Source organism: Haplochromis burtoni, unplaced genomic scaffold (assembly GCF_018398535.1).
Source record: "Haplochromis burtoni strain Fernald_Lab_line unplaced genomic scaffold, NCSU_Asbu1 Contig_164, whole genome shotgun sequence".
In the NCBI taxonomy this organism is placed as follows: domain Eukaryota; kingdom Metazoa; phylum Chordata; class Actinopteri; order Cichliformes; family Cichlidae; genus Haplochromis; species Haplochromis burtoni.
Genome location: NW_024582525.1, coordinates 619,534 through 645,819, shown reverse-complemented (window position 1 = coordinate 645,819; position 26,286 = coordinate 619,534). Strand labels below are relative to the sequence as shown.

Below are 26,286 nucleotides of genomic sequence, written 5' to 3'. Positions count from 1 at the left end.
GTATTTCATTAAACTAAGTCGTGTTGATGATGTTTGTGGTCACATAAAAAATCGTACTACACTTAAAAACGACGTGTTCGTCCACGAACAGTGTAGTTCTTGAATGCTGCCCGCTCCATGATATGCCAGTTTGCGCCTTCAGGAAGCGCTTCAGCGGTGAATATTTTTCAGCAGCGGACCCTAACGGCATCGCTGAACAGAGCCTGGCTTTGGTTTAGCTTGTAAGACGATGTTTTTTTTTTTTAGCTATTAATTGCTAGACTGCTAAATGTTTCCGGTGAATAACGTGGACGAGGATCCATTGTTGGTCACATTAACTTGCTACTATCGCACGCGCCGTGTGTAACCAAGGAAACCATTCTGCTGATGGCAAATAAACAAATGAATTAATAAAATTAAGTAATTTAGTGAAGTGAGTCATCAAGTGAGTATCCTTTATGTTTACCTTTATTTGTTTAATTCGTTTAATTAGCTCCGCTAGGTAAATGTTGATCATTTTATTTACAGTTAAAGAAAATTAAGCGTTTCTGTAAGGTGTTGGTAGTTTAAGTGGTAGGTTAAATAAACGCAAGGATTTACATATGTTTCCTTCCAGGGAAAAAAAAGTGTTAACATGACTTATTCGATTAAACCTATGGATGTTCCCATGAAAACATGGCAAGCAGAAACAGGGGTGCATATTTCTTTCTTTTTCATGGCTCAGATGTAGGGAAACCTTCACAAATAAACAGTGCTAAGAAGACATTTATATAACGATTCCTCCCGAAGAAAAGCTCCAATACTTTTAGAGGCACGCTCGAGCCCATGAGGACCATTGAGAAGTGAGTACGGTATAGGCTGTAGTGACACAAACTACCCTTTTTTTTTCTTTAGAAGTCATATTGCAGCGTTTATGAACAGATTTAAACATTACAAACAAAAACAAAAAGCTCCAAGCTCCAGCACATAGACCAATCCCAGTCGATCCGGTTAGTGCCATCTTTGAAGCAAAAGTGGAAAAAAAAAAGAGAAAAGATCTGATTGTGGTGCAGCTCAACTGCTAAGTGATCACTTTGGGGAAATTTTCAGTTGTTTAATGTTTGGTTTAAACACCCTTGAGCTTAAGATTTGAAAATCCTTAAAGCTGCACCAAAAACAGCTCGAGTTTTCCTCCCACATGCTGACATTTTAAACTCCTAACATCAGACAGCGCTGGATATGTGCTGCAGTGTACACACAAAAAAAAAAGCAGTGATAAACAGGCAGTTATAACATAAAACACAAAATCTGTTACAAGTATAATGTCCAGAATATAGTCACAGCCCAGTTAGATGGAGCTAGCCTGGGGCAGAGTATAATCCAGGGCGTAGTCAGGGCCCATGATCCAGAGTCCAGAAGAAACAAAGGCAAAGCAAAAAGGAAGTGTCTGTCACTTCCTGTCAGATTTCACGAAACAGAAATAAATGCAACGATACAGTCAAAGTCAGTGAACATTATAGAGCAGGAAATAGACCCACCCTGCAGAAAAGCAAAAAAAAACCCCTAAAAACTGTCTTTCTTGTGTGCCATTTGGTGACTCCGGTAAAGATGGAAGTATTCACAAACTGATAATAGTGCAAGAAATGTTACGAGTTCTTTCCAGGATATAGACACAGACCACACCAAGGCAGTCATTTAGCTTTTGTTGAACCATTGTGGATCTCACGCTAATTAAAGCTGTGCAGATTTTTCATTGTCCAGCTATTACTGATTGCTTTTTGTCATCAATGATGTTTTTAAACCAGGTTTTATCCAAAATAACCTGACTAAAACAAAGGGAAACATGATCACCAAATCTGGTGTTTTAATATTTTAGCGTTTCAGTTTTTATTTCTCTGAGATGTTCTTTTGAATAAAAGCCATCCCTGATGAATTTGACTGTTCTGGTGTCAGGCGCTGAAACACACGGGAGACCATTTTGCATCCCAAAGCGTATAAAGAGCAATAAATAAAGGCTGGGATGCAAAATAGCTGCACAGAATACCTGTGACATTTCACACTCTGAACTCCTGGACGTAGCCACAGCCCAACACAGACAGATAAAGCAACTCAAAACTAATCTGAGGACACAATCAGTTAACGTGTGACACCAGCTGACAGATTAACAGGAAGTTTTGTTTTGTTTTTTGTGTTGTTTTTTTGGCTTTGAGTTTTTCATTCTGGAGCATTTTGACAGAACAAAATATTAAACAAGAGACCTAATCTCCCCAAACAAGGCAACCTGCTTCAAGAGCATTCCCTTTTTTTTTTTAAACAAAAACAAAACAAAACAAAAAAACCCCAAAGAGAACCACCCTCCCTTCCCTCCCCACCCAAGGCTCATGTAAAGAGAAACAGAACAAATCAAAACAAAAAAAAATGTATAATACACATCAGGAAAATACGTTTTTATATAGTCAATAAATGGTTGTTTTTTTGTGATGAGAGAACTCTATATCCAAGTTTTTCCAGTGGTAAAAAAAGCACCTCCTTTAACCATTGTATGTATGAAGGAGCCTTATTAGACTTCCAGTGGAATAGAATAAGTCTACGGGCAAGCAATGTAGCAAATGCAATGGCATTTTCCTGAGGAAGTATGTATACGATTCAAACAAGATCTCCACTCATCATCAGATAAAACCACCCCAATGTCTTTTCCCCAATTATTTTTAGTTTTTTCCCAAGTAATAGGCCTTAAGCTCTGTATCAGTTTGTATATGACGGAGATTCGCCTTTTGCCAAAAGAATCCATTTTCAAAATAGTATCCACTTGATTTTTAGGAGGTAGGTAAGGAAAAGAAGGAAACAATGTTTTTGCAAAACTTCGTATTTGCAAATATCTAAACATATGTGAGGTTGGTATATTGTAATCTCTCATCTAAGCGTCAAAGGTGTTAAAAGTTTCTCCTGAAAATAAATTGTAAAAAAAACTTCAAACCAATATTATGCCAAATTTGGAATGCTTTATCTGAAATGGATGGCAAAAAAAGGGTTAAAAGCAACAGGGGAAAAAATTACTAACCTGTTTCAAACAGAAGTGCCTTCTGAATTGAAGCCATATTTTAATAGATGTTCTTACAACTGGATTTGTTATTTTCTGTTTTTGAATTAGAGCTAGGGATGAGGTTAAGAGGGGAAGTGGATTAGACATCAGTTCCATTTTTACCCAAGCTTCACCCTCGCTATTTTCATAAGCATATTTCCAATGCAATAATTTGGTGATATTAGCCTCCCAGTAGTAAAAGATAGATTTTGGCAACCCTAACCCACCAGCCTCTTTTGGTACTTCCAAATATGTTTTTTCCATTCTGAGATTTGAATTTTTCCAAATAAATGTTGCTATTAATCTATCTAAATCTTTGAAACTTGATTTGGTTATGAAAACAGGAACCATTTGGAAAACATAGAGAAACTTTGGTAAGACCGCCATTTTAACTATATTTATTCCGCCTGCTAATGAGATTGGAAGTGTTGCCCATTTTTTAAAATCTTGTGATGTTTGTTCTAACAAAGTGTCAAAATTATGAATCCGCAACTCTTTCATTGTGCGGGTTATATTTATTCCCAAATATTTAAACGTTTCTTTTTCTAATTTAAAGGGGAAGGCAGAGAAATCTTGCTCTATGTTATTAATAGGAAACAGTAGGCTTTTCCAATAGTTCACAAACTACACTTTACAGTATATGTGCAGCACACCCAGATGCTCGATAAAGTGCTCACTGTTGTCAAGGCGCAGGCTCAAATGGAAGGATACAATATGGAGACCACACATTATTTGCGTGAAAATTAATTTTATCTAGAAACAAAAAGGGGAAAAAAATCGAACCCTAAATAATTGCATTGCACTCATCAATAATGTCTTGTGCGGAGATGTGCTGTATTTAGTAAATCAAAAACCAAAGCAAGCAAATCTAAAAGGTCTGGAGGAAAGAGAGAGAGAAAGAGAGTGGTTTATGTACAGTATATCTGCAGAAGATTAAAAAACCAAGTTTCCAACATTAGCTTTTGTGCTTTATTAGTCAGACAGAACACAAAGTTTGGATTATATATAATAATATAAATCCTAAATAAATCCATTAAGTTGGGCAAGGTGAATGACAGTGCTAGTATATGGGGAGCGACACCTGAAACTAGCAGAGGCCCATGCTAGATTTGCTAAAGCATATTTCAAGTTAAAAGGTAATTTTACATAGATGCTGTGAGTACATTGCGAATCTCAGTCTCAATATGTAATTGCCTTGTGTTTACCTTAATCTTTACATACTTCAACTCAGGATTAACATTCCGCTAGGTCTGGTCGACCTTTACACAGACGTAGTTATGACAGTGATTAGCCATTTTTTCACATGTTGCTGTTTGGGTTTCTTTTTGTAAATGGTGTAAGGAGAATGTTCAGATCCGCTTTGTATCAGTTTTAAACTCTGCCCTATGATCTCTGTGTGTGTGTGTGTGTGTGTGTGTGTGTGTGTGTGTGTGTGTGTGTGTGTGTTTTCCTCTAGGCTGGGGACTGCAGGCCCAGACGCACTCGGCTCTTGCAAGAGAGGTGCTAAATTTCCTGTCCACCTCTCCAATCACAGGTGAAAAGGTTAAGATTTTCACATGTCTTCTAAATGTAAACCTCACACAAGGTGGTGCGTTCCCTCTCACGGTCAAACATCGTTACCACAGTTGCTGATATAGTATTATATATAGCAATCAGTTCAACTCAGATAAACTGAAAAAGTCCTTGACTTATGAACTTTGCCTGGGGCAAAATTATCTTTTCTGAAGGCAGAACATATCCTGAAGCAGCTTCGTAAGTGCAGTGTTATCACCCAGGAAGAAAAGATAAAGACTGAGCTGGAAATATCCTCTGGGTATACAGGTATTTTAGTCAACAGATAAACAGCTGTAAACATAAAACAGAATTTCAAATTTGCAGCCATTAGTGTGTTATATCAGCTGCTACTCAGTTTTCTGATGATCTGATAATTTCCTCTATTTCCTTAAACTGTCATGCTCATTAAAAATAACTGAAACACTTATGGTTAAGTATGGTACTTTATGTTTTAAGATTGACCACAAGATGGCGATAGATTTCTGCAGATTTGCACAAAACTACCTTTTAGGATGTTTTTGGAAAGGGGAATTTTTGCTGACCACTTGTAAACAACAGCCTTTCAAACCAGAATTTCCCCTATGACTGTCCAGTCTGCTCGGCAGTAAGCAGGGGTGTTTTGTAATGGTGTTTATAGACATGGAATGTAGGACTGCTGCATGGCAACCCAGTTAATCATTAATGAAGCAGAGGCACAGATGGGAAAGAAGCGCATATTTTTAAGCATTTCTCTAGGCTGTGGACTGCAGGCCCCAGCCTAGAGAAACTAGCTTCATTATTTTTTCTCTTTTTGTTTAGTTTGGCTTCCTCCTTGGCTCATAGAGATAGTGTAAAGCTTGAAGTTACTCTATTAAATGTCACTTCCTTTGTTTGTTTCCTCTAAACAGGCTAGCATTTTTATATAACTGATATGTTTACATCACTTTAGAAAATACATTACCACCATATGGTCGTATTGACAACAGAAGTCCCAAGGGCACTACTGCATGCTCAGGATAAGATTAAAGAATTAAAGGATCACGGTGACGACACCTTCCACAGATATCAAGTCCTGTATGCACTGTTACGGGAACTTCGTGGCCTGGCAACATAAGAAATAGCAGGCACTTGCATAGTTTAAATCATGGGGTGAAATTAGAAGCACAACTGGGAGAGAAAATATAGTGTTGCCTGGGTTTAGGCCAACAAACGAATGCCTTTGTATTTATTTTGATCCTGTTGCTTGCTTTTCAATGCATGTATCTTAAGTCACTTATAACTAAGAGCACTGAGGCAAGGTGATGTAGACTCAGAGGAATTTGTAAATGATCCAATCTTGTTCTGTTTCAGAGAGCCAGAGTTTGTTGACATGATGTGTGTAATTGAAAAAATGTGCAGACTCTGGCTGGTGTGTAAGCTTACTAAATCTCTTTTGTTAGGTGATGAGTAAGATTTTGGCATGCCTCTAAAGCTCTATCAGTCACCACTGTTGTGATGGAGGGGAATGTTCCCACCAAAGCCTGGAACAATAAGCTCAGCTCTAGCTATGGATCCTGGTCCAAATATTTAGGTCCATTTTTGATTAACACACAAGGTGTGCACTAACAATATAATCAGTAGATGGGATATTTTTGTGCCAAACCTTTATTGCTGAAGTTTCAAATTTGCTGTGTTGTTCTTATATTGGCAGGGCATAGCCAAATAAGATGACATGTTTCTTTTTCTTGTTCTTTATCTTCAGTTTCGTAAATCTAGAGATTTTGAAAGACTTTATTACATTAAACATTTGGAAATAGTATTTCCAAACTTATCTCTAGTTAGATAATGAATTCATATTTTATGAGTCATACATATTCCCTCCAACCTTAATTGACAACTCGTGTTTATGGTCCGTATTCACTGACATTTAGTGTCTGTTTACCAGCTTTGTGCAAAAAGTTTCCAAAGTCTGAACTGTAACACTTTGCAGCTGTAGTTATTTAATTTTCTTAGGCTATTGATTGTATAGTTTGTGCAGTGTAAGTATTATAGGTCAGATGTCAGTAGTATTCTCTTGCTTGGAATGAAGTATTTTTTTTTCTTTTCAAAAAGAACCCCTTTCTCTCAGTTTACTTTTGTTCAATTAGCTTGCTGAAATAAACCAACCTTTACTGGTTTATCTGATTTGTTGTAGGCCATGGTTGCCAATCAATACCCAAGAGAAAACGGGAATTTGTTTCTCTGTGATGCTGAGTCTAAATGCTATTAGTTTGAAGCACCATACCAGTATGCTGGATCAGATAGCTGTTTTTTAGTCTCTCTGTTTTTACTTTGGTTTGCCCTTACTATATCATTTTCCAAATGAAAGCCCAACAACCTTGCGTCAGTCATGTACTGGAAACGTTTACAATAGTGAACTGTGTGGCTTGCTTGGCAACACATCTACAGATCCCTAATTATATTAATTTTCCTGCCCTGTGGGCTTTTGGTATATTTCAGTGGGATGTGACATATTATCCTTCTGCCAGGATGTGCGTAAGGAGGTAGAGTGAATTAAAAGGATAGAGAGGCATTGTATCTGTCTGTCTGTCCATGCAGGCAAAGCGGTGGGGCTTGAGCCATACTGGAATGTAGTGATGGGTTCAGCCGTAACTGCTGCCCTAAAAGGGTCTAATGTGCCTGGATATATGGGTGGGGCACTTCTTCTATCCATCAAAGTCTGTTACCATAATCTTAGATTCATGGGAAAATTCAAAGAAATGAGCATTCACGCTGTTTTTGTAACCTGTGCTGCTGGTACATAGCCAGTAAGCCATAAATACCTAAATCCAAGCAGTGCAACGATGGGAACATAACACTGTTAGGCTTAGACTTTTGGTTCCCATATACTCTGCTCCTAGTAAAACAAGAAAAAATACAATTTTGATATTATGATAAACTGTGTGGCTTTAAATCAAATGAAATTCTTTTAAAGGCTGATATTGTGTTCATATCTAGAGAGTGTATAGAAGTGAGTATTTGCCCTCCTATAAAGGCCAGGCCCTTGACTGGAGAGCTGAATTAAATTTAGAGTCCCTTAGTGGTTTAAAGCTGTTGGCACAGTAGCCTGATGGATCCAGTGTCCTCGAAGTGGGTAATGCTGCCATCATATCATGCTGTCTCCTTCCTCTCCAACTCCCTAGTTCTGTATCAGTCAGAGCAACTCAGTATGACAGGAAATGACACACAGTTGTGGTCAGAAGTTTACATACACTCGTCATGAATGACATTGTTTTTTGAGTCTTTTAATTATTTTTGAACAGTTCTTTTTACAGGGTGGAATGACACGACTTTAAAAACAAGAAATGTGTACACAAGTTTGAATTTAGTCATCCGCACATTGTCAAAAGTATACATTCAGGATTAAATCTATACATACACCCCCCACTATGGGGCGATCGTAGCTCAAGAGTTGGCAGTTTGTGTTGTAATCAGAAGGTTGCCGGTTCGAGCCCCGGCTTGGACAGTCTTGGTTATTGTGTCCTTGGGCGAGACACTTCACCTGTTGCCTACTGGTGGTGGTCAGAGGGCCCGGTGGTGCCAGTGTCCAGCAGCCTCGCCTCTGTCAGTGCGCCCCAGGGCGGCTGTGGCTACAATTTCACCTTGACTGGACACTTTTGGTACCCAACAGGTTGACGTCAGGTTTTTGGGAAATATGAACCCCTATGCGCAAGCACTTTGGCAACAGTGGGAAGGAAACACTCCCTTTTAACAGGAAGAAATCTCTGGCAGAATGAGGCTCAGGGAGGGGCGGCCATCTGCCGCTACTGGTTGGGGCGAGAGAAGGAAGAGCCTGTATTTGAGCCTGTATGTTTGCTTTTGACTCTGTGTAAATTAGAAAAAAATCAAAAATAATTTCAGACTTGTGCATCCAATTCTTGTTTTTTGTAAGTAATTGAAAGATGTTTGCTGTGCAATTATTCCATCCTGAAAACTCAAAGAAATAATTGGAAATCCAAAATTACGATGAAATCCATGCCAGTGGTGAGTGTATATAACTTCTGACCACATGTCAATAAAAAAACAAACAAACAAACATGCAAAATAAAAAAGCACACAATAACAAATGGGTTACAAATTGGTATATACCATTGCAATGGTATATACGCACATTAAACCTGTGAGAACCCTCACAGACATATTAAACCTCCAAGCTACCCTGTTCTGTCAGTTCTGAAAGTGTAGTTTCCACTGAGGCTATAAGAATCTCCACTTATTTAGACATCCTTAAAATGAGAGTTTAATTAGCATTGCTACCAACAGTGTTGCATTTAACTTGTGAATAGATGCAACAAAAAGAGTCGGAAAGGCACATTTCCCTATTATTGTCTGCACTGCACCAAGCCTCAACTGGAACCATCAGCCAAAGCTCTTTTTTTCTCTCTGCAAGGCCTCAACCAGGCTAGACAACCTGTAGGTACTTTAGTCTTATTAAACAGGCTCATAGTATTAAAGTAAAATGTTTGTGGTTATATACTAGACACTAATTTTCTGGCAGTTTAATAATTGCACTATTACTAATAGTCTTTGCTTTGATGATCTTCTAGATGGAAATCAAAGTACAATGCCAGACAAAGAATATACAGACACAAAGATGCAATGGCTTCAGTGTACTCCTATCACCTGCACAGTTCTATACCAGAAAGATCATTGTTCCATAATGGAAAGACATACCACAGATTTCTTGTGGATATAATTCAGCATCCTAATTATATCCTAACATAGTTGGTTTATGGTATGGGCAATCAAAATGACCAAGGACTGCATGCATATGAAACTTAGACTCAGGAGAACATTGAGTAACTTCCTGTCAATCTGAGTATTTGCATGTCTTTCTCTGTAGAATCTATAAGAGACAGAACAAACCAAAGAAAGCTTTAAGCCAGTGTCAGAAGTCCCTGCAACTGCTGATGGACTGTAGTAATCCAGAGAGGACCTGCTCTGTCTATAGGGATATGGCCACTATTAAACAGGACCAAGGCCACAGAGCATCTTTCCAAGGCAAGCAGATTCAAGTTAACACAACTTGCACATTATATACAATTCTTCTGCACAACATATACAAACACAACAGCTTCCTGAGATAGTGATGTTATTTGCCAGTCTTGCTTCAGCTCTTACTTGGTAGTATGCGATTTCTCATTTTTTCATGTGCATGTTTCCGTTAGGCTCATGCCATAGCTGTGAGTCATGGCCTAGAGGAGCTGGAGGGGGCTCAGATCTCCCACAGCCTGGCCCTCATCCTTTCTGTTGCAGCAGAACCCCATCACAATGGTAAGTCTATTCACAGATACAGGCTGGGCCAGAGAAGTTAGTTGGGACTTAAATATTCCACTGTCTATATGTCAAATGGTGTAATACAGAATCCAGCTTTATGGTAGCCTTTTTGAAGACCTCAGTATCACTAATGTCAACAATGGACAATCTATTCTCTACTGTAGTCATATAAAGCATAACATCTGGAAACTGTAAAGAGAATACAAGGATTTCTTAGTTACAACCCCAAACAACTGATCTCACTATTAAGGTGCTCATATTGAAGGTATTAGCTAGTGCTGCCAAGTTTTCAGAATCAGTTATTGTCAAATGTGTGTGTGTTATGTGTGTGTGTGTGTTTTCCCCTTTTGCTGTTTTAGATTCTGCAAGTCACAAATTTGATCAAACTTTAAAAGCATAGAAGAACTCTGTAGGTCCACAGGATCCCGCTTTTTTTGTTGCCCAGGATGACTTCTGTCACTTTCTCCTTAAGAATAGACAAAAACAGGTTACCTCCACTCACAAACTACGATCTCTATAAGACAGCCAGATTTCCATAAGATTATTTTCAGGCACAGAATGTCATACAAAAGTTTAAAAGGATGAATCCCCTTAAAGTTTCATTATTTAATTGCTTTATCTGGAGATAAAGTAGGAAATAAGAAGTTATTTACCTGTTGTACCACTGTAGAAATGTGCAGAGATCCAGAGAACCTCTCTTGATTTTAAAAGATTTGCATGACCTGGGTGCTGAGGTAGCCGATACCCTTCAGCTGATTGGATGAAGTGGAGATGACCAAGGGCAGAATAAGCCAGGCTTACAGTACACTAACAATAATCATGTGTTACAGAGCACATATTTGTCTTGGTTAACACCTGTGTAGGTGTAATGCTGACAGAGGACTACTTACTGTCATTGAACATGACATCATAGAATTTTAATAAAAGGTCAGTAGTTGTCGTCACCTCTGACAGTAAGAAGGCGAGAGGTCATTTCAGAATATCTATCATTTTGAGTTGAGCTATTTCCACCATCCCTCTAGAGCTCAACGTTATCAGAGTTGCATGCTAATCTTGGAAGGAGCCCCTCTCTCTGGTGTAAAATATCCTGAAGAGTGACTTTGTGCTTCTTTGGTTTGGATGGAGTCTGACAGATGGGCAACACTTTTGGGAAGGAAATTACAGTTTGCTAACTGTTTTCAATTAATAGGAGGCTGACCCCAATTACTGCGGTATGTCTTTATGTCCTTTGAAACAAAGGTGGCATTTCTGTGTCAATCACCACACAAGCACTGAATAAACAGCAGCTCTTTAGTTCATTTAATTCAATTTCTCTTTTCATAGCTCTTATAGGTTTTCTTTATTCCTTATGTAATGAGGGTTTTTTTTGACATGCTGTATTATTTGCCACATGAGCTCAGTGCTACCAGCAACAGAACACTGGTACTAAAATATACCAGGAAAGGGGGGATTGCTCCACACTAGTAATGACATGCCTCTAAGTGAAGGAGCCTGGTTGCTATGTTGCTGTGTTATTGCTGTTAAAGTGCAGAGTCGGGGTCCAAGTATGACATGGAACACCAGGGCTCACTCTTCTCTGTTCGCCGTTCAAGTGGTAAACTTTCTGACAGAGAGCAGATATGCCCGGAGTGTTTATTTTCACTGCTTTCCTCATGACATCACTCAAAATGAGTAACTTTTTCTTTTCCGAAGTTAAGCCGGCTTGTGTAGCAGATACAATACATAAGAAGTTTTGAAAACAAAGAGAACAATAGCCCACATACAGCTACGCTTTTGACATTTTCCCCCTTCCTCTGAAGTGCAGCTGAAAAAAAGGCCTTCCATTACATCAACCTTAGCAACAGTGAAAACATTCAGGAGGCCAAATGGATCTGTTCCATATTAGCAGTGTTTCACTTTCCCTGGTGAGGACGGTAACTTTTCACTCTTCTTTTCCCTGCTTTAATAAAGCCCTCTTCAACTGTTATTTATGGTGATTCTAGCTGACAGCCATTCATCATGTCTGCTGTGTCACTTTGTGTGGGCACATTGTGTAATCATATACGTGTTTCCTGATGAAGGTTTTGATTTGTTTTTTTGGGTGGGGGACTTACATAACAGTTTCTTATGAAGTTGCTTATTTCTCTCTCGCTCTCTCTCTCTCTCTCTCTCTCTCTCTCTCTCACAACAACTGCCTCATACCGAGTCTTTATTTTACAGCAGATTGCTGATGGGTCTTCATAATAAATCAAATCCTGCTTGTTGATCTGACACTCTGGGCAGTTGGCACAGGTGTTATCTAAACCTTGGGCAGCTACAGTGGTTATTTTGGTATGTTTAGTGCGTTCACATGTTGCTAGGAAGTGGCGCTTCCCCTCCGAGTTTGAGTTTCAACACTTATCTTCCATTGACCACTCTCTCGGCTATCTTTTTTCCCCGTGTGTAGTGCCTGAAATCCAGAGATCCTTGTATGGGCGTCAGCACAAGAAGACCAAAGCAGTAAAAAAAAAAGCTGTGGACATGCTGGCTAGGTAAATTTGTGAAATAATCACAGTGTTCTTATGTTAAGAAATCTGACAGGCCTCACCAGTCAACACTTACCATTTATTTCTTTTTGATAATATGATTACATTAGGGTAAACCTAACAGACACTTATAAGAATGCAGCTCATGTTTCATGTTTTAGTAAAGCAACTGTGTCCTCTATGTTTCTCAGGGCACCAGAGGTGGCTGAGAAGAAAGGTAAAAGGAAAACGACCTCTAATCTTTCCACTTGTACCATCCAGTGGTAATAATTAAAACTTCATAACTGAACACACTTGTTTTGTTTGTTTTCAGTGTGGTTTAAAGTTTAAGCCAACGGTTGATATTCCGTCATGATGGTTTTTGTAACTAAATGGTTTTTGTCATCTGGCAGTACTTGATTTTTTGTCAATTTGCACTTTAGGTGAAGAAAGTAAAGTCTAAATAAATACTCAAACAAAACATACACATAATATTTTTTAATGATGTTATAATATTGGGGCAATTTTCATCTAAGGACTGGAATTAGTACCAATATAAGCAATGGTCTCAAAAGAATTCAGAATAAATCAATGATTTCAGTCTCTCCATTTGACCTTTATTAAACACTGTATTAGTCACTCATTCACTAATGAGATAATAACCGCATAAAGATTAATAACAAACACTTTAGGTGCACTGATATAGGAGTGTTTGAGTTTAAAGAGTAAATCACAACAAATCATGAAATGAAGGGTTCTTTTTGTAGATTGCTAATTTATTTTATTTGTAAAAGCATGGCATTCATGCCAGATGTTGTATTTTTGGATTGCTTTACCATCATACCAGAAAGTTGACTTGCAAAGACTTTTCAGTAGTTAGAAGTAAATTATACAGCCGCTGTTAGAGAAAATAAGCAAAAAAAAATAACCAGACGGTACACATGCTATTTCATTTCTGTCTCTGTAACGCATACACAACACAACAAACTCTAGTCAACACTCAATGCTAAGCTGATGATCCAAAAATAGGTGCGGTTATAAACACACTCGTAGGTCAGAGCAAAGTTGAATCCTTCAAGCCAACACTGAAAGCCAACAGCTGTGGACAAGCCATAAGTGCTATACATGACAAAGATCAAACCTATGTGTGATTACTTTTTCATCACTGCAACATCCTTTTAATGCAAAACACCTCTGCTGCTACTTTAATCGTTTTATCTGGATATTGTTTTCAACTTGACAGCCATGTTTGGAATTCTAAATGGGACCATTTAGAATTCCAAATGCAGTGTTACCCCCAATTATATGCTCAAAACAAAATCTTAACTGTTTGCAATTTACAAATGTTTGGCACATGTTAATAAAATAGACTTTTTGTTTTATTTTTTAAAAACATGCTTCTCCTTTGGGGGCTGCTGGAGCCTATCATTTACACCTATGGGCAATTTAGAATCATCAGTTAACCTAACCAACTCCACATAGACAGTCCCCAGCCAGACAATGGAGTTGAAATCTGGACCTTCTTGCTGTGAGGCAACAGTGCTAACCACTGCGCCGTCCCTAGAAACCCCAAGAAATCACTTTTAAGCTTCACAAGAGCTTTGTTAAGACAAATTCTAAAGCAAATAGATCTTTTTTTTTTTTTTTTTAACTCTCATGATATTATCCTCAGTCACAAGGTCAACAGTCTTGAACACATGTTAGCAATGACTTGTTAATATAAACCACTGTGTTCCAACATGTGCTGTGTACTAACATCATTCCATTTTCTAGAGGTGCTCAAAACATAAAAAATTAAAGCCCTATTCTGCAAACAGTGCACAGCACCTTGTAACCCGGAGAGCAATAAATGCTGACCAAGGAGACTTAACATCATGGCAAGTACAGCCACGACATGATGGTTGGGTGGATTATATGCTGTAAACTGTAGAATGAGCTGTTTAAGCTGTTAAGTGTAGGTTAGTACAAAATGAAGCACTATAAAGAGAATAATCAAGGATATTCAAACTGCACCTTATGAAAAGCCAAACATACTAGTACAGCACACAGCATTGCCTACCATTAAATATGGCTACAATATGTAGATGTTTCAGTCCTTACACAATCTAGCCCACAGTAGTTAGTATGGAGTATTTCAGTAATGGGATCTCTGCAGTCAATGGCAAAAAGAAAAATTCATATATGAAAATCAGATACTTTTAACTAAATAGCTAGTACTCTGTTTTAGGTAATCTAGTTTTATGGATTATAAGTACGCTTGTTTACTTGAAAAATAGCATGAATACAGTTCCTGCAATCACCATTAGTATATGCTTTGTATGTTTAAGTAAACATACCGTAATGCACTGGCAATTATTCAATTTGAAAAAAAGAATCAGATTTAGTTCTTAGTCATTAGAAGGGCTTTCAAGGTAAACTGTTGCGATTCTTTTCTCCTGTGAAATCTTCACTGGCATCTCCAGGACTGGAGGCTGCAGCTCTTCCTCTGAGGCAGCCTCGTCATGGCCACCGTGTACATCCATCTGGAAGGAAAATGACTTGTCTGATGGCCCCAGTTTAAAATGTTTCTCACTGATTTCAGATGCAGATTCTCCTTTGTCGCTGAAGTCGCCATACTCCACGCTATGAGCAACATTATCTTCTCTGGAAACTCTAATGCTGTATCCTCCTCCCGCCCCACTCTGGAAGGCTTTCTCGATCCCTATGTTAGAAGACTTGAGCGCTGCCATGATCTGATCTTCAGATAGGTCATCTCCTTCCAGCAGCCCAGATTCTTCCAGGGTTTGAGAAACATTTAGCTCTGCGACTATAGTCATGGTTCCATTGTCAGTGGACTGTTCCACTCTTTTGACACCGACGGCTACATTCTCTGGACTTTCACTACTCACTCTGGTGAGGAAAGCTAACTCCTCTTTCAGTGGTCCCGACACTGAACTTTGTAGCTTCTCAAGAGCTCCTTTAAGCTGCTCTTTGGGCTCCAAAGAGTCTTCTCTCAGGTACTCAAGCACTGACTCTTGCACTACAGGTGAGACCCGAACCTCTTCTTCTATTATGCACTCTGGAAAACTCTCTTTGGCAAACAACCGGTCACCTGACATAAACTCATATTCATCACTTTCTTTTACAGTCACTTTTTTCTGGGGAAGGCCATCATCTTGATAATACCTCTCATCCGACAGGTCATCTACAATTCCATAATGGCCATATGAGGTTATCCCGCCACCCTCCTCAGATTCAGAAAGATTTTCATCTGGTGTGGAGACAAAATACTCATGAGACTCTTGATCATGGGAGAAATGTGGATATTCACTCTCTCTAGAGACCTCTTGGACTTGTACAGATCCAAACTTTGACTCATCTGTGTTGGATTTCATGACATTATCATCCCCCCTGCTACCTTGAATGCCATGAGGGATATTTTCTGGCTCCTCAACTTCGAAATATGCAGAAGGCTCATGAAAAGTCAACCCGGACTTCTGCTCAGCCTCAAGTTCTTCATCACTGTAAGACTCCACTGGTTCCTCGATGATTTCCACATTGACTGACTTATTTTGTAAGTCCTCTCCTCCTTGCAAGCCACTCAGCAGGTTCTTGACCATGCTTCCTGTTGCTGTGTCCTTGATGTCCTCTAGTGACACTTTCTTCACACCTTGTTTCAACAGTTCTTCCAGGGCATTGTCCTGAGAAACATCCAGCTCTTCCTCCACTTTGGACTCCAGCACGATTTGTGTTTTAGTCGTGCCATCCTCCTGCTCAGTTTTCTCCACGTGATATCTGACTTTTGAATCTCCTGCTGAACAGACCTTGGCTTCCAAACCTGCTGGTTTTATCACTTTCTCAATTATTTCTTCTACAGACACAGAGTCTAATATCTTTTTCTCAGCTGGGCCTATTGTAAACTCTGTTCTTCCTTTGTCTTTGACCTTGCCGTCGACAACGGGGCCTTTTTCTTTTTCATCTGACACATACTTCTTGCTTTCTGTCTCGGTTTCCGTAACTAGGCTCTTCATTGATGGTGACACCACTCTTACTGATTTGGTATCAGGAGTAGAAGACTTGTCAGGACTCATCTGGCCCTCTGTATGTGGGAGCCAGATGAGTTTCACAGTTTGCTCTTCTGCTGTTCTTTTTGGTACACTCCGACTGACTTGGTTTTCACTATGGCCTGCTTGCTTATCTTTGGTTGTCGTACTGGTGGTGGTAATGGTAGTAGCAGAGGCAGAAGCAGCTGCCCGAGCTTTGTTAAATGAGATCATATCCCTTCTGGATGCCGGACTCTGATGGCGAGCTCTTCCTGTAACTGAAATAGGGATGACCCTAGACGGACTTATGGACCCAGAGGAAGGGATGGGGGCTCTTCTCAGGCTTGAAGTCGATGGCATGTACCTTACATCCATGTGCTGTTTGGTGGTTAAGGTGGAAGCTCTTGGAGTATAGCGTCGGGCAGGCATTTTGATATCTGAGTCAAAAGTAATTAGTAAAGAATTAATTAGTAATAATTATTTGATGAATTGACATTTTGTTTTCAGTTTTGCTTAATAAATGTGCATATGATTTATCCAAGTAGAAACCAGTCTTGCAGTGTTTTCCCATCATTATCACATCAATAAAAATAACTGAGAAACATACCTATTATTCTTTCTCTTTGATGTTGATTCACTCGCTTATGAGCATCTTGCAGACTGATTTGCTCACCCTCCAGAAGAGCCCTAAACAGAGACAAGGCAAATTACATATGAAGACAGGGGCAAAAAGGTCCTAACTCAAGTTAATTTCTCAAATATTTTCAAAACATCAAAGACAAGTACCTCATGGGATCGTGTACATCCTTCAGCTCTGCCATTTCAACCCTCTCAAACTAAACACAACTGGCTTACGAGAAGGCATGAATGCTGTACCTGACCATATAGGGTAGTAGTCTTAAAAATTCAAATAAGCCACCGTCATTTAATATCGATGCATTACTAGTATTTGAAACAGCTCACCTTTCCTTGGCCATGCTTCAACAGACATACAATAGCAAATGAAACGAGCAACTTCTCTGGAGAGTGCCTTCCGAAAGACTGGCCTAAAAATAACGCCCACAAAGCATGGCTGTCTATGCTTCCCTGTGAATCCCAGAGCAAAAACGGACACGTGACACATACAAAAACAAATGCCGCTGCCACGTCTCTAATAAGGTATTCTGTCTATTCCAAAAGTTCAAAACAAACCAGTTGTGCCTGTGGAGAGCCTGCCATATAGAGGCAAGCTAAAGCTAAAATGCTAATATCTATCACCATCTTTGATATAAGTCTGTTTAAATGTAGGTCAATATGAGGCAAGAGGTTATAATATGTCAAGGGTACATTGATATAACATTCCAGTACAGTGTTTACCCACTGTTTTATAAAGAGCTTTGAGATCTTAGCATCTCCCTGTGTCATGAACATGAAGCCAACACACTGAGTGCTATAACAAGACAAATTATTGCTTATAAAATCAGTCCTCCTTCACACAATATGCTCTAACAGCTTTACTTAAGAATCATCTATAGTATGTGTAGTATTTATGTAACCTTGTCAGACACTAATTTTCAGTTAAGCAGCTCGGGGTTTTTTAAACTGTATAGCAGTCTCCACTGTTGGTGCATGGAGCCACTGCAGGTGGGGTGTGAGTGAACAATGGAAAAATATGAATCCAAGCTATATTAGCTTAATATGACTTTTTTTTGAGATCTTAGATTTGAGCAATTAGTGCCAAAACCAGGAATGAGCAAGCAAAGTATGTCTCCTTATGTAAATTATGAACTTAATTGAGTTAAGATTAACTTGAAGAGGTATTTGGGCTGGTTTAATCAGTAATCTGATTTCAAAACCATAGAAATATCTCAGAATAAAGAAAGCTTCTGCATTTTAGCCATTGTTTCTACAATGTTTTCTACAATTGTTTCTTAAGAAAAGAAAAAAAATAATGATTCCAAACAAATAACCATTACTGTCTCTGTTTTCACATGCGCTCATTCCCCAAAGGAGTTCTTCATGAACAACACAAAAATCGTTCAAAATTGTTGTAGCTTACACTTTTTAAAGTAGACTGACTGTTAGCAACACCTTTGCAAAAAGCATCTGACAGCTTTTCCTTGTATTAAACGCGTCTCTGAAACATTTAAGACGCCACATGTACTTCTTCTTTGGAAGACATTTCCCCTCACAGTAAGGGAAGCAGTGAAACACATACTCCTATGTGGTTCAAGCACCCAGGTATGGTTCATATCACATAATAAAGGCTTACTGAAGAGTTGCATATACAACAACACTGACTGCTGATTGTCTCTCATAGTGTTTTTATTCGTGCCATCTGTGCTTTTCATGCTAACACAAGTAAAAATGGCTTCTGGGAAAAGACTTATACTTGACGTGACATAAAATATCCATTTCATTTATTTAGACAAAAAAATGAACAAACTAAATGGTTTCATCACCTGTAAGTAGCAACCTCCATTCCTAGATCCATCTTCACCTGGAGAAGCTGCTGATGCTCTCTCATTTTTTGTGCTATAACATCAGCCATCACATTCCTCTCATGCTCCAGCTGTTCAATAGTCATCTGATGGTAGGGGGGGGGGAAGCAAAAACAGGAAACCATAATTCATCTCAAGGCAGCTTTTAGTGCTCTTAACAGATTTGAAGTTTTTAGGCGTGTCCTCTCAAGTAGTGCTTTTGTGTATTGTGCATAAACCCTCTCCAGTACATGTTAACATTTGCCTTCCTTACATACAGATAAACAGAGGAATGTATTTGGTGTGACTTTACTGAAGACAGCCCTGCAGTGGGTGGAAAGAGAAGTGGTATGTAACTGACTGGCCTGCTTTAGACTGCATCTTCAGGCTAATAAGGATTTGTCAGTTTGACAGCTAATTGGTTTAAGTGGCTGGTGTAATCTAGCAGTTGGACGGTACTAGGGCGGAAGTATAGCGTTTGTCCAGCTAATGGAGCTATGCTGTCCTGGTATACTGACGTCAAATGTTGTGCACAATCCATATTTTTTAGTTATGGGTACATAAACTTGACAGGCCTTGCTCACTGTTGAATAATGACCCCTCCTTATTTATTGTGTAGTGTTTTGGTACAGACGCCAGAATGGTGCAGCGTGTGTATATATATAAATTTCACATTATTGGAATGTGAATGTAAATGCGAATGTAAATTTCACATTATTAGAAAGATCGAAAACATTTGTAGCAGCCACTGTGAGCTGCAGCTGCATGAGTACCTTTAAGGACAGTGGGTGTGGCAGGGCAGCAAGGGACAAGCCGCTCCCCCGTCTCCAAAATTAGAGCTTATTTTGCGGGGTTTACTGAAAGTGGTGGGTTTTTCGTTTGTTTGTTTGTTTGTTTGTTTGTTGATAAAACGAATCAAACAATGCCAAATTAAACATTTCTTCTACTGTAGCACAATTAATTCGTCCTTACCTGATACTGACTGTAGTCCACACGGAATTTTTCCTGCATGTGCATCAGTTGCTCCTCAAGTCGCATTTGAATCTGCCCTTGTTTTTCCGCTTCCGTGCGTAATTTGTCCAACTCGGACGCATACAGCATCTTTTCCCTCTGCATGTCGTTCAGCATTGCCTGGTCCGCTTTAATTGACTGCTCCATGTCTTCTACCGTCTTCTGGTACATTTCGAAGGTCTGAATCCATCCTTCGGACATACCGTGGGCATACTCCTGCACCTCTTCCACGGAGACCACCGGAGGCCCACGATAAGTTTGCCTGATGATGGGTGCCACTCGGGACTCCACCTGACTGCAAAGGTGGCTCACTTCTTCCCTGTGTGCATCCTCTAAGCGTTTATACTCGTTCTCTAGTTGCAGCAGCCGCTGCTGGAGTTCGCTGTTGGTTTTGTGAGCGTGATGAAGCTCCTGCTCGCAGTTCTTTAGTTCGCCGCTGACGTCCCGGCACACATCGGTCTGCTCGCTGCACAGACTCTGGATAATCTGCAACTCCCGCCATAGCTTCTCCCTCTCCATCTCAGCCTGGGACTTTTCAAACGACAGCTGCCCCACCATTCTCCGCAGGTCCTGCATCTCAGCCCTGTACTTAGTTTCCCATCCGGTAGTCCTCACCTGTCTCAGTTTATTTATTTCAGCAATGAGATGCGCGTTTTCTTGCTCCAGCTGCTTGGTTCTGGATAGATACTGGGTAAGTCTGCTGTTGAGCTCCTGCAGCTGGTGCTTCTCGCTCTCAAAAGTTCTCTTGAAAGGGAGCATTGTGGTAACTAATTATCTCTGTTAAGTTAGATGGAGAAAAATATCCGGTGATTTTATTTATTATTTAGGAGACGGATTCTCCCGGCATCAATTTGCGTCTTCGTCCGTGGGCGCGACTGTGATGTAATTTGTGATCGGTGGCCTTTGACAAGTGCAGGAGGAGGAGGAGGAGGGCGGGTCCTTTGCTGCATCATAGCAGCGTCCCGAGCGTGTCCCTCCGTCCCTGTCCGTTGTTATGTTGCGTTTAAGTGCTCTCTGAAATACTATAATGCTAAACTCACCGCAACTATAAATAAAAGAAAGGACAAGCTAAAAAGAAAGGTACACGAGTTAAAAAATGATAATAATTGAGGTTTAAACACAGTATATTGGTTTTGGCTACATTTACCTTTTGGCTTTTTCTCCCACATGTAAAAGCCAGTCTACATTTAACTGCAGCTATAATATAGCTCCATATTAGAATGTATAAATATATATTATTTAGAATGTGTGTTACACTTAAAATATATTCCCACTGATGTCGTAAGCGTCTAGTTTGCAGATTTGGTAAATTTGATTTTTCATTTTGCTTTTTTAATTTTAATTGAATCTTTTTTACCCTAATACTTTTTAATTCAAAAGATTTACTCTTTCAATGAAGTGCTTGCCTTTGTTGTTTACTTGCCATAATAGACCGATAGATTCTTCACCCTGCATGGGAAGTTATTGTGTTACAGCACCAGGGTAAATATTTAAAAATAGAACATCCTACAATAAATAAACACAAGTTAAAGTAAATGTGCCAGAGGCAGAACATAGTGATGGCTTGATTCTGTGAGAGTGCAAGAACTTTAAATATATCCAACAGCGATTTAAGGTTAAGTTGAAGGAAAGTAAAAGGTAAACTGAGATTGTGCAAGAAAGTAGTTAATATTGATAAATACAATGTACACACAGTGGCGCAGTGGGTAGCTCCGTTTCCTCACAGCAAGAAGGTTTTGTTCATGTTCTCTCCAGATTCCTCCCATAGTCCAAAGACATGCACTTAGTGGGGTTGGTGACTTTTGGTGATTCTAAATTGCCTGCAAGTGTTATTGAGAGTACAAATGCTAATCTGTCTCGCTGTTTTAAGTTCAATATGATTTGTGGATGGCATAACTTTCCTGAGACACCTGAATGCATCACCCTCACAAGGGCATCACATTTATCAGAGATGAGCGCCCCCAAGCGGACAGTAAACGAATAGCGAAAGCTAAAGAAAATCTATCTACGTTTTAGTATCCTTGCATGAAATCCCTGAACTGCCGTTACAGGCGCTGCAATCTCGGTTGGGCTATGAATAAAAGCGAAACTGTGGTCGTTACAGGTAAACTGTAAATGTTCATGTCCTCCATAATCGCACCGGACCGACTTTTATTTTGAATTGGCAAATTCGATTTACTTTTAAGGTTTTGGACCTTTTCGACAGTTCTTGACCAACACCAGCTGGGAAGCCGCCAAGGTAATAACGATCAACGCCACCGGCTGACTGAGTCTGAAAATAACTCATTTGAAAAATGATTGCAGGGGTTGAAACTGATCGGACTGGGGGAGAATGTTGACGTCCATGTGAGGGAGTTACCAGTGAGTTACTTGAAAACCCAGAAAATTATTGGTGAGCTCTGGTACACTCTTAACCCAAAGGTAAAAATAAAGCGAAATGTGACTTGTAGACTGATCACCTTATTATTTTAAAACTTAATTCTGTCAATAGATTTCCAAAATGTTTATTGTGCTTCTTACAAATATGAAAAATAAATAATAAAGAAATCCCAACACATAAGACAAGGTAAATAACTCACTCTTGTGTTTGTGTGCATTTACTTCAGTTTGCTGTACATCTGGGTTTGGCCAGAGGCTCCAGTGTGGTGATTTTGGAGCAAACGGGGAAGAACACTGGCTACAGAGACCGAGATGTCTGCGGCTACTGTCCAGAGACTCGCTGCTGCGTCGAAGGGGGGGCACAGAAGCTGGAGTCAGTCATTAACATGAGGGCAGTCTCAAAGCACTTCAGACAAGCAGGGATGAATGTAGTTTATTCAAGAGATGCTGGCAGGTAGGCAAGTGTTCCAGCACGATCAAGAGTCACTCTTGAATATGAGATAATGGCTGATTTCTTCTTTTTAGGTACCTGTGCGATTTTGCATATTACTGCTCACTGTATCACGGTCAGGGGAGAGCAGCCCTCATCCATATACCCACATCTGGTACCTTGGCCTCAGCTGACAGACTGGTGCCTCTGCTGCAAGCCCTCATTCAGAAGATCCTGGAACAGCTGGAGGAGCATTCAAAAACAAGAGATCCCCCTTTTGTTTCAATGAGGTAGATCGTGATCCATAGCAGATACCCACTGATTGGTGTGAATGGAAAATTAAATATAGCAGGCATTTGTAGTTCTCATTCATTTATTTATTCAAAATTTCAGCAAAAAAAAAAGAGAAAGAAAATACAAGAAATTCTCAGATACATATTCAGAGAAGGTGTTTTAAAAAAATACACCATCTCAGCTATAGGTGTGAAAAACTTTGAGGCCTCAGATATAGAGCTTGAAAGAAGACAGTCTAGTGATTTTTTTGTTTTGATTATTTCTTTCCCCAATCTAATGAACACACAGATTTTGTGAAAGCATCATAATAAAGTAATAGTAGTAGTAGACCAAGGCCCCCTCAGAAGGTACAGGAATGCAAATCATTAAAAACAGAGGCGCAGGATGATGATGATGATGACGATGATGAACCTCAAACTTATTATTGCAGTTTAAATGCACTGATGCATTCTCCATAAACCTGACATTTGCATGAAGAACATTCTGAAGAATTGAAATGTTGACAGACGACTAAACTGTAGTGTATATTTATGCTGTTTAAGCCTAAGGTAACGCAAAAAAAAAAAAAAGTATTGCGTGAAGCTGTAAACTATCGTCTTTTTCTAACCATGATTACTCTTCACCGTGACTACCCGTAAATCTACGCAACATCCCTGTCCTATACATGTCCACGAGTTCATTGTAAATGTTGTAAGCTTTGACAGGTTCGTGATCTAATGGTAACTAGTTATTCAACAGCTATTCACCTCAGAACAGATCAGTGTCTACTCTCAGAACTGGAAAGTTGACATATACCATAATACAGCAAAAAAACAAAAACAGAAATGCATAGATATGTTAAGTAACTACCTAAGCTGTTTGCTTGTCAGTGGTGATTTTTAAACCGTTGTGATATTAAACAGCAATCAGACAGTTTTATCTATTTTTTATTTACCAAGAACTTTAATTGAGCACCCAAATTTCACATTAGAAGTTACCTGGTTGCCTATCTGTGATCCCATTTTCTTTTCTTATTGCTTTTGGGTATTCATATAAATGCAAATTATCTAATGTTCCCAGCCCATCAGCCCTTGCACTGAGTTAACGCTCGCCAAGTAGCCACTGCGAGTTAAAAAGTAGCACTGAGGTTTCTTTTGTTTTTGTTTTTTAATGAGACGCTTTGAGATGTAAAAGCTACTTTGCCACCTTTTCACGCTTGTTCTCTCTCTTTTTTTTCCCTCCTATTTTGTGGTGACAAAATAAGATCTACTGAGGTGACTGAACCAGCAGCATTACTGTAAGTATCAGTTACAACGGGCCAGACAAAAAAAACGGGGGGTGCAGACTTGACTTTTGATAGAGCAAAACAACTCTGAATGGACAGTGAGGGAGTGGCACCGATAACGAGAGTGGAAATGAACGCTGGGGTCAGAATGTCTTGGCATTCAGCAGGTAGACTGGGAAGGAAGGGGAAGGGGGATGATGACATTCACATAACCACGAAGAGTTTATAAGGGTAGAAAATGACACTGTTTTACTGCTCTTGTGATTCCAACGTGGAAATCATTGATTTAGGGGTTCCTACAGAAGTTAGAAATACATAGGAGGCTGCTTTCCCCATCTTATGGAAAGTTCACAACTATCTAGTTTTTGCTGTTGTTGTTCTGAAAAAGTGAATGCCATCTGTTTGCTTGGAATAAAGTGAGAGGTGGAGTTGCACCGTATGCTCGCAGCATCACAGGCTGCAGGTCAAATTGTTTTATTGGAGGTGATGAAAAAGTTTCCCTTTTTAAATATTTCCCGTTTTATATCTATCTATATATATATGTATGTAAATACATTTTTTATTTTAGACTTTTATATAAAAGCATTTTAGAAGAGGAAAAATTAAAAGTTTTTGTCTTTTGAGGATTTGAGGTTGTGACATTTATGTTTGGAGATGGAATGTGTGGTGTTGAGCCCTGGCCTCCTGTCTTATCACGTACTGCACCTGCCTCGGTTAAAATACAGTGTAGATCGATGTCCTCACATAAATACTCATTTACATTTAACACTGAGAGCAAAACTACACCGTACTAACGGCTGCTGTTCAATTTGAGCAAACGCGCGGGCCTTTTTTTTCTAAAAGCTTTAACCCGCTGGGCCAGAAATGGCCGGGGTAACTTAACAACACTTCCATTCCATCTCCTGTGTTAGTCCGCTTCGTGAGGTTTATCTAGATCCCTGTGGGGGTTTAAAAAAAAACAAAAAAAACGAGAAAGAGTGAGATGTATTTGTTTTCCATACACATACATATATTTAAAAAGAGTGAGGTAGATATACTTAAAGGGGGGAAAAAAAGAAAAGGTTTTAAGTCCCCCAGTCATGACACCAAAGAAAATGCATACAAAAAAATCCAACTTTATACTGAATCATGGGGCATTTATACAGTGATTTAAACTGATATCACAAAAGGAAAAAAAAAAAAAAAAGAAGAAATAAATAACATTTCTACAGAAAAAAATAAAAGAAGGGGAAGGGGAATCACCAGGTAACATGAGCAGAAATCCTTCAAAACACTTTCAGTATTCAGCCATTCGTGACATTGAAATGCGTTCCCTTCCCTGGATTTTAACCCATCCTTTATTTGGTTTTAAGAAGCAGTCGTCGTGAAGATTAAACAATAAGTCTGAAGAAAGGAAATCAGCAGAGGGAACACTGAGCTAGAGGAGGGAGTAGAAGTGAAACGGTTAAAAGATGGTTGGCATATATTAAGGCAAACGAGACAACCTAATTTAGCCCTATCTATTCGGAAAAAAACGAGGCAGGACGTGGATGGGTTAAAATACCAGATCTGGTAAATATCTCGTATACTGGAACTTATCCTGACTTCAGAAGGGGGGGGGGGTCATGATGATCAGGAGCAGGAAAGGAGGAGGAAATGGTGAAGTAAGTACAGGATGATGTTGTGAGAATGTGTGGAGAAAGCAAAGCCTTAACTTTGACCTGAGATCGAGTCGCACCTAGTGGCCAATGCCAGGCGCAGTGCTAGACAATAATGTACAAAAAAAGGGATGCAGAAAGTACACGCTCTGCTCACAGACTGAGCCAAGGTGTCCGTTCTAAATAATAATAACATTAATAATAATAATAATAATAATAATATAGACATCCAGAAATAGAGAAAGAAACATTTCATAAAAAGAAAAGGCAATTAACAAAATGTAGTGTTGCAGAAAACCTTTCGGGGGTCACGTTTTGTGATTTAAATTGGATATTTTCTGAACAGTTTAAGGGTATTAGAAATGGACTGTTGTGGAGACCATAAAATACCAAACCTGAAGGATTTCTTTATATATATATATATATTGGATGTTATATA

General features: G+C 39.3%; 1 protein-coding gene across 9 annotated transcripts; it reads left to right on the top strand.

Moving 5' to 3' along the window:
* LOC102297023 (pyroglutamyl-peptidase 1) lies at nt 1-24,959 on the top strand. 9 transcript variants are annotated; one of them, XR_006054935.1, is made up of 6 exons: nt 2-424; nt 4,497-4,574; nt 9,760-9,865; nt 12,294-12,378; nt 12,564-22,082; nt 22,148-22,741. XR_006054935.1 is itself a non-coding variant. In XM_005933053.3 (6 exons), exons 1-6 carry the CDS (start codon nt 21,869-21,871, stop codon nt 24,224-24,226), a joined length of 708 nt encoding a protein of 235 aa, XP_005933115.3. In that variant the 5' UTR covers nt 20,895-21,868; the 3' UTR covers nt 24,227-24,959. The 9 variants fall into 9 exon arrangements, 1 of the variants encoding a protein (XP_005933115.3); XR_006054936.1 differs by lacking the exon at nt 22,148-22,741 and adding an exon at nt 704-821 and having other exon boundaries at nt 121-424; nt 12,564-12,630; XM_005933053.3 differs by lacking the exons at nt 2-424; nt 4,497-4,574; nt 9,760-9,865; nt 12,294-12,378 and adding exons at nt 22,748-22,942; nt 24,190-24,959 and having other exon boundaries at nt 20,895-21,947; nt 22,030-22,082; nt 22,148-22,264; nt 22,450-22,676.
* The last annotated feature ends 1,327 nt before the right edge of the window (nt 24,960-26,286 follow it).